Consider the following 8,229-nt stretch of genomic DNA (forward strand, 5'->3'; position numbering starts at 1 on the left):
GAGGCCCAGAACCGTGCCCAGAGTGAAGCGGGCACTGCCCAAGGCCCTGAAGCGCTCGCTCTGGATGTCCACATCTGACACAAAGCCCCAGGCCACAGACAGGAAGGAGAAACAGCGGGACCCGGAGGCCAGCGTCACAGACATCAGGTCCAGCGGGCGGCCACCACCCCGGCAGAGCAGCAGGGAGCAGTTGAGCAGCAGGTCAATGCCTAGGGCCGGCTCAAACCTTCAGAGCCAGAGAGAGTCGACACAGTGAGAACGTAAACAGACCTGGGTGACAGACAGCGTGGGGAAGGGAGGAGAGACACATGGCCTGGGGACCAGGAAGGCCATGTCCCTGGGCCCGCCCACAGCCATTCGGCCACCTCCAGGTGGACTCTCCTTACTGGGCCAGGTTCCCTTTCAATTCTTCCTCTCCACAAGCATTCACTGAGTGTCGCCTGTGTTCCAGGCACAGCTTTCTAGGCACTAGAGGTACAGCTGGGAACAAGACCAGCAAAAATGCCAGACGGATCGACCTGACGGTAGACTGGCAGACGGGGAGAGGAGGGGGAGAGGTGCCGGGTCCCGGCTGGCCCACCCTCAGGCTCACCCGCGGAAGGAGCGGTCCACCTACCCCCCGTGCTGGTTCACGGCTCCAGCCAGCGCGTTGCCTGAGCCACAGGGGAGGATGCCCACGGGCATCTTCACAGCCTCTTCCCAGTCGGGGCGTTCTAGGAGTCCGTTCAGCACCTGGAGGGCCGGAGACCAGACACCTGGGTGCTGGTCCTGGTCTCCAAAGTCCCCCCAGGGCCAGGGGGCTCCTGCCCTACCTCATACAGCAGCCCGTCTCCCGAGACCGTGACGATGGCATCCCACTCGCTCAGGCTCAGCCCCTGGACAAGCTCCCGGGCGTGGTTCTGTCGTTCTAATGTGGGGAACCAGGAGGTGAGGCAGGCTGTTCCCCCCCCACCCCCAGCCCCCACCATCCATCCTGATGCCACCCTTACCTGTCTGGATGAGGTTGAAGGACAGCCCAGCTTCAGAGATCATCGGCAGCACGTAGTTCTTACACCACTGCCAGGCCAGGCCCCGCCCCCCAAAGGGATTGATCAGGAGGAGCAATCGGGGCGGCCTTGGCAAAAGCTGGGCGGTGATTTCTGCAGAGAGAGGAGAAGGGGTCCACAAAGGCCAGGGGCCCAGGCTCCTCACCCCAGAAACAGTAACCGCAGACAGCACGAGGGCTGGCACCGGAGCCTCATGGGAGTTCAAAGTTGTATTTCTCCTGGGCCTCACCTGTCTAGGCCACCCCTTTCTCCCAGGTGCTGAAACAAAGGGCTTGGGTGTCTAATCCCCGTTCCCTCTGGACCCATGTGTGGGAGAAGGGAGGAGAGCTGTGGTTTCCACTTTCCTCACCCCGAACACCTGCATGCCGAGATCAGGTTGCTTCACTGTGCAGACTCCCACCCCGTCACCACCCCTTAGGGCCGGCCCCCAGGCAGCCCACAGGATCCTGGAGGATTGAGGAAGTCCCACCAGATGAGGACACTTAAATCTACCTTCCTGCCACCCGAGAAGCCTTTGTGCAGGCCTCTGCCTGAGAGCCTTCTCCAAACCCCCACAGGCTAATGTTTTAGATGCCACCTCTAAGTGCCCCGGGTGGTGACTGATCACGTCTCAGTCTGCTGCTCTCATCAGCCCGAGTGCCTCTGACTCATCTGTGGTCAGGACCCATGGAAGTGGGGGGAGGGGACGGGGACAGGAACCCAGTGAGAGGGCAGCAGACACACATCATGTTTCTCAGCCTGCGACTTTTCCTCCTGCGGCCCCTCCCTGTCTGCTCCCACCCGTCGGACAGACACGCCACACACACGCGGAACAGTGGAGGCAGAGATGCCCAAAGAGGGAGCTCCGCGGAGCCCCGAAGGCGGCCCAGGGGCTCACCGCCGTCCCCAGGCAGCGGCAGTCCCCGCAGCAGGCACGTGAGGGCGGTGGCCCAGCGCTGGGCCTCAGCACGGTTCCCCTCGTAGGTGGCTGCGCCATCCGCACGGAAGGTGCGCGTGGCTCTGCGGCGGCCCCCGCGCCGGCCCCTCGGGTAGGTGTAGATGCGGAAGTAAGCTGCTGAGTCGGCGGCGCTGCGGCTCCGCAGGGTGCAGCAGCCCGAGACCTCGGCCAGCAGGACCAGGCCACCCCGGGGCCTGGCTTCAGGCTTCGGGCGCAGCCGCTGCACGTGCAGGGCCTGTGGTGTGAGAGTGAGGGCGAAGCGTGGGCCTCGGGCTGGGTAGGAGCCAAATTCGCCATGCAGGACCGGGGTGCTGGCAGCCAATGGTGGGGATGGTGGCGGGGCCATGGCCTCGGCCCTGTCCAGGGCACTCCCAGGCCTGTGGCCCCAGCTCCAGGTCAGCTCCTGGTCCAGCCTCTGTGGGGAGGAAAGAGGGCAGGAGTCAAAGTCTGGGACCTCCATGGCAGCTGGAGGGAAGCAGGGGCAAGGCCTGTGGACAGGAGACAATGAGGGGGATCACAGGTGCACCAGAGACAGACAGGCCCGGACAGGTGTGGGGAGACCCTGAAGATACGAGAGATCAGTTGCACAGGAAGGCCAGAATCTTGGAGGGTGTGCACCCAGCCATGCAAACATTCATTCATTAATTTATTCTCCAAATAGTTACCCAGTACCCTCTACGTGCCAGTCAGTGCCAGGCCCAGCAAACACAGCATGGAACAAATCAGACAAAAATCCCTGCTTTCACGGAGTCTATAGTCTAATCAGAAGACAGAAAAACAAGATAAAGTAAAATATCGTGTGTTGGATGATAAGGGCTTTTGGGGGAAATAAGGCAGGGCAGAGAGATCAGGATGGCGGAGATAATAGGAAGAAAGAGACATGCAAAGACACAGAAAAACGACACACGTCTCCAGACAGAGAGAGTAACAAGAGAGAGACACTCAGACACAAAGGAAAAGAGGGATAAACCCTGAGAGCCAGAGAAACCCTGAGAGAAGGAGACAAACAGCTTCAATGAAATGAGACCTAGGACGATGAAAGATACCTAGGAGAGTAAGCGTTTAGTGCTCCGGGAGACCCTCTGAGGGTCAAAAAGACGAGGGAGAAAAAGGCAGCAGATAGGAGAGGCAGGAGATGTAAACACCAAGAAAGACTAAGGAACGGATGTGACACGGAGGGGCTAAGTGGTCAGAGCCAGAAGAGCCACATGCAGGCACCTGCAAGGGTCAGGGGGCCAAGAACTGAACTCTGAGGACTGACCTGGGCGTCTGTCTGGCCGCCTGCTCTCCAGGGAAGGGATGGGAGCCGCACCAGAGGTCCCCTCCCCAAAGGCCCTCCCCCTGTCCTCTGCCCTGCTATTGCCTCCTCCTTCCTGCTCACCTTTGTTCCCCACTGCCCCACCCACCTAGCCACCCGCCAGTCCTGCCCCTGACCTCCCCCAGGAGGGGAGCTGCCCCAGATACACCCCCATAAGTGGACGCTCCCTCAAGCCCCACTGCTTGCTTCATATCGGGCTTAGACACAGAGCCCTAGATCTCCCCGAGTCCTGGGCCGGAGCCTCTGGCCTGGTCTCCATTCTCTCCATTTCCCAGGTATCCCAGAGCTGGACCTGGGTCTCTATCCATAGGTCCCCTCAATCCATAACCCTGAGTCTTTGTCTCGGGTTTCCGCGGTCCCGGGCCTTCACCCGCCACCTCCGATTTCCACAACCCAGTCCCAGACCTGGGTTTCCATTCCCGGATCCCTCAGTCCCGTTCCTGGTTCTCCATCTCCATCCCACATCCCTGGTACCCCAGTCCTGCGCCTGCGTCTCTCCGTTCCTCTTGGTCCCCTGGTTTCCCAGACTCGGGTCCCTGCCCAGCCCCCGAACCCTCCTCACACGCCGGGTCCTCCTCCAGGCTGCCCCTCAAGTCACCACCAACCGCCCCCAGCTGACCCAGGGGTGTGGGGGGGAGTGTGCATCCGCTCAGCCAATGGCCGCGCGGCCAGCCTGAGCCGCACCAATGAGTGCGCGCGGGGGGCGGACCCAGACAACTCGCGAGTTTGGCGCAAGGGCCCGCGCCGGGAGAGCCGGAGAACTGGGCGGGGCATCAATCTCGCGAGATCAGTCGCCATTGTAAGTCGGGGAACACGCGCAGCAGAGGCGGCACCGTATCCCCACGACCAGCGATTATATCGCCATCCTTGTTGAGGGCAAGTGGGCAGGTCCCAACCATCGGATTTATAAAAGAGAGGGGGCACGATGTCGGTCTGTAGCTGCAGACAGACTGATCCCAATGCAGGTAACAAAAACCCGAAGTTATGCAAAGGGACTTAATAAAAGAGGCCTAGAGAAGCAGAGTCAGAGGCAATAAGAGACTTGGAGAGTATTGTCTCTTATTCAGATAGAGCCAGAGAGAAAGATGTAGAGAAAAGCAATGATACGAAGACAAAGTAGAATTAAGAATGTGCGAGGTAAGGATGCGAGAAAACCCAGAAAATTAAAGACATACAGAGAGAGACGGGGACAGACACTAGAATGAAAACCAGGGAGAAGAGGCTCATGAATTCACAAATTATCGATTAGCCATAGGAATTTAATGTACAGCATGGAGAACATAGTCAATAATGTATTAACTCTGCATGGTGGTGACAGATGGTAACTAAACTTGTGATCATTTTGCAAATGTATATGAAGTCGAATCACGTCGTACACCTGAAATTGATATAATATTGTATATCAAATTTTTTCAAATGTCAAACAATTTATTTTGGGCTCAAACTACAGCAGAGGCAGGATGACATACACATCTGCCTAGTGAATGACTCAGTTACATGGCAAGACAGAGACACAAGGAAGGATGGGAGAAACAGTATCAGAGAGACCTCTAAATCAGGAGAGATGTAAGGAGAGAATGTTGGAGGCCCAGAGACTGAGAGGAACTGAGACGAAGAGACAGAAAGCAAAGATGTTGGCAGATAGACAGAGAGAGGCAAAGACATGGTGAAACCCAAAGAAATCAAGGCAAGAATAATATCAGACCTAGAAGCAGGCAGAATTGTAGGGAGAAACACATGCATAAGGACATAAGGACAGAGCTTGCTAAAAACAGTTAAATGGAAGAAGTTCATTTATTGCCAAATAATGTACCTTGTGTTTAACTCAGAGTAGTGACAGCACCAAAGTGCCAAAGAAAGACTCAGAAGGGGGGCGGGGGGGACAGAAACAGGGAAACGCGGCACCTGAATTTGGGACCCTGGCAGACAGGCAGATCTACCAATTAAAGAGGCTGGGACACAATAAAGAGACCAAGTCACAAGAGACAAGGGGAACAGGGACAAGGAAGATGAGTAAACTGTCCCATGGTACCGTGATCTTGACTTTCAGAGGGACTCTTACCTGGTCTTGCTGCTCCTGTGCTTCAAAGTGTCCATTCATCTGCTGGCCCGCTGCTGTGTTACCACATCAGCAAGACCCTGGCCCTATGCTGGAGGCCATGGGAGGGTGGTGTGGACAAGGAGTCAAGCTTCACTGTTCAGGCCTGGCCTTTGGCTCTGTGGGGACGAGGTGAATAAGTCAGAATTTCAAGGGCAGACTACAGGAGACCAGGCTGGATGTGTTGGAGGCCCAAGGGGCAAGGGCTCCCTGGGAAGAGAGAAAAGAGGTCAGCTTTGTCACTGCCCCAGCCAGTTCATCTTGTCTCCTCTGATAAAAGCCAATAAACAGGGATGGGCCCTCATTTTTCTTGAGCACTTACTATGTGCAAGACGCTGTAGTAAGCATTTTTAGTAACCTATATAACGCTGAAAGACACTCTGCGTGCCAGACCTATTGTCATCCCTTTTTTGTAGATAAGGAAAGTAAAGCAAACAGAAGTTAAATGACTTGCTCAAGGTCACACTGTTATTAAGCAGCAGAGCCAGGATTTGAATTTGGTTACAGATGGCATTGCCTTCTTCCTATGTTTCGATTCCTCCCTGCTCTCATCTTCCTCCTCTTTCTAGGTCTCCTCACCCCCGGGGTCTCTATCCCCCCCACGCTGGGTCTCTGTCCATTTCCCCTCTGTGTCTTCATTCCTCCTCTTCTCTGAAACTCTCTCTCTTTCTAAGTCTCTCCAACCCTTCTCCTTCAGTTTTTACCCATCCCCTCTCTCTACTACACTCTCCAAGCCCGGGACCTCAGCGTGCCTCCCGTGCACTCCAGGACCGTGCACATCTACCACAAGGAACCCGCTGGGCCACTTGATTCTCTTTGACTGGGGAAAGCAGCCCCGAGGTGACAGAGGCTGAGAAGGGGTCAAGGCAGGGCCATCTTAGGGCAGAGGGAGAAGCGTGACCTAAAACGTTGAAATCCTGTCTGCTATAGACTGGGCTGCTGCAAGATCTCGAGTCAGACCGCAAGAAGGACTCCCCGACCAGTGCCCGCGCCCGAAAGCGCAGCACGAGATAAGGTAGAGATCAGCCTAATAGAAAGGAATGCGGTCAGCGGTTTTCCGAAGGTCTGGGTTTGTCCCGCCTGCCCCGCCTCCTCACCTTCAATACCCGGCCCGCCCGGTCCTCCAAAAGCCACAGAGAGGCCGTCGGCTTCGGGCCAGAGCGTCACCGCGCGACAAGGCCTCCTAGCTCCGCGCGACATCTCTCTCGCTCCCAGATCTCTTTCTTCCGGAAGAGTATCGAAAACGGGGGCCGGGTAGGGCCAGAGAGGCCCCAGACGTGCTGGCCTTTCCCTCCTTGACGTAGCCCCCTTTCCTCTTTGGTTGTTCCCCGACACCTTATTCGGGAAAAGCCCATCTAGCTGGAGGTCCGATTCACCATAGAGAGACCCGCGTCGCGCTAGATCGCCGCGTCGCGGCCTTGTGACGTCACGGAGGCGCCGCTCGCGGAAGGCTTTCCCCGCCCACCCCGGCTCCGTTCTCTCTTTCCGGACCTGGTGGAACAGAAGGCGCCATCATGGTGAGTGCGCTTCGCGGCGTTCGGAGCTCGGCCATCCGCCGCCATCCGCCGCGGTCTCGTGCTGGGGCCGCGCCAGAGGGAGGCAGGGGTTCCGGGGGTGTCTGAAGGAGGCGATTCCCGTGGTGGGGGGCTACCCGGGGGACCCGAAGACCAGCATGGGTCAGTCATATCAGACTTCAGCCCCTCCTGTATTTTCATTATAGCGCCTATTGAATAGCTGCCCTAATTAAGGTACCGGGTGGCTGAGTGATAACGACCGGCGTCAAAATTCCGGGAAGTGGCGGAACCGGGATTCGGACCCAAGCGCTGTTCCCACAGCCATTTTTATCTCTTACCTTTGCTGCCTCTACCCAGAGTTGTCACTCTGCATCCTGGAAAGTTGGGTTCTGGGGGGTGTCGAGCGTCCAGTGCCCGGGTTTGGGGGGCAGACAGGCCTTCGTGTGAGTCTCAGCTCCTTGCCCACCCGGAGACCTTGCTTTCCCAGCCCGTGCCTCACTGTTTCCATCTGTTCATTGGGGACAGTAATTGTCTCGTATATTTGAGTTTCGGAAGAAAGAAGTTGTAGGACATATTCGCCATAGGTTTTTGCAAATGTTAAGTGTTAGTTCAGTGGGAGCTGTTAATAATTAAGTACTTTACAATGGATAACGTAGTCTAAACAGCCTCAGGAGAGCAGGCAGGCAGGGAGGGAGTGGAAATGGTGAGCTTCCCAGAGTTTTCTTAGCGCTAAAGTGGGAAACTACCTCATCGGGTTGTTGGTTTCAGGGCGTGCATAAAAGATCATTCTAAGACTGTTTCTGTACGGACTACTTTCTAAATAAAGGTTCGTTATTGCTTAGCGTTTGCCCTTGGTGTAAATGTTTTTCGTCACCCTCCATGTGTGGGAGCAAGTACTGGGAACTTAAACACTTAGATTGTTGAAAAACACGACTTCTGGAGTTAACATTTTTTGTGGAAATCATTTGACAGCTGTGTTAAACCGTTTCGAGGTGCTGTTTTCTTATGTGCTGAAGACTTTGCATATAGAATTAGCCTCTTTTTGCAGAGGGGTCATTTGAGGCCCAGAGTATTGAAGTGACTTCTAGAGGCCTCCTGGTGGTTGGACTGTCTCCTTAGAGCCTGGAGCTCTAGCTCTGTCTGGGAGATAAGTGATACTTGAGGATGGTCAGGGGTGAGTGACCCAATAGATCACACGCAGCCACCATGTCTGTCCCCTTTACCCTGCAGGGGGTCGACATCCGCCACAACAAAGACCGAAAGGTTCGGCGCAAGGAGCCCAAGAGCCAGGACATCTACCTAAGGCTGTTGGTCAA

The 8,229-nt window shown here is 56.0% G+C and overlaps 2 protein-coding genes across 2 annotated transcripts in view; one reads left to right on the forward strand and one right to left on the reverse strand.

Annotated features, from left to right (window-relative positions):
- Positions 1-6,294, reverse strand: part of SPHK2 (sphingosine kinase 2) — an 8,853-nt gene extending 2,559 nt beyond the window's left edge. The window contains 5 exon segments of the mRNA XM_023520141.1: positions 617-732; positions 813-907; positions 990-1,139; positions 1,924-2,398; positions 5,364-6,294. Coding sequence (XP_023375909.1) covers positions 617-732; positions 813-907; positions 990-1,139; positions 1,924-2,398; positions 5,364-5,402 — 875 coding nt within the window. The 5' untranslated portion in view covers positions 5,403-6,294.
- A 476-nt stretch (positions 6,295-6,770) lies between these two features.
- RPL18 (ribosomal protein L18) overlaps positions 6,771-8,229 on the forward strand; it is a 6,988-nt gene continuing 5,529 nt past the window's right edge. Inside the window, exon 1 of the mRNA XM_011374589.2 lies at positions 6,771-6,916. Coding sequence (XP_011372891.2) covers positions 6,914-6,916 — 3 coding nt within the window. The 5' untranslated portion in view covers positions 6,771-6,913. The remainder of the gene's footprint in view (positions 6,917-8,229) is intronic.

The sequence above is a fragment of the Pteropus vampyrus genome, unplaced genomic scaffold (genome assembly GCF_000151845.1).
Source record: "Pteropus vampyrus isolate Shadow unplaced genomic scaffold, Pvam_2.0 Scaffold250, whole genome shotgun sequence".
Classification (NCBI taxonomy): domain Eukaryota; kingdom Metazoa; phylum Chordata; class Mammalia; order Chiroptera; family Pteropodidae; genus Pteropus; species Pteropus vampyrus.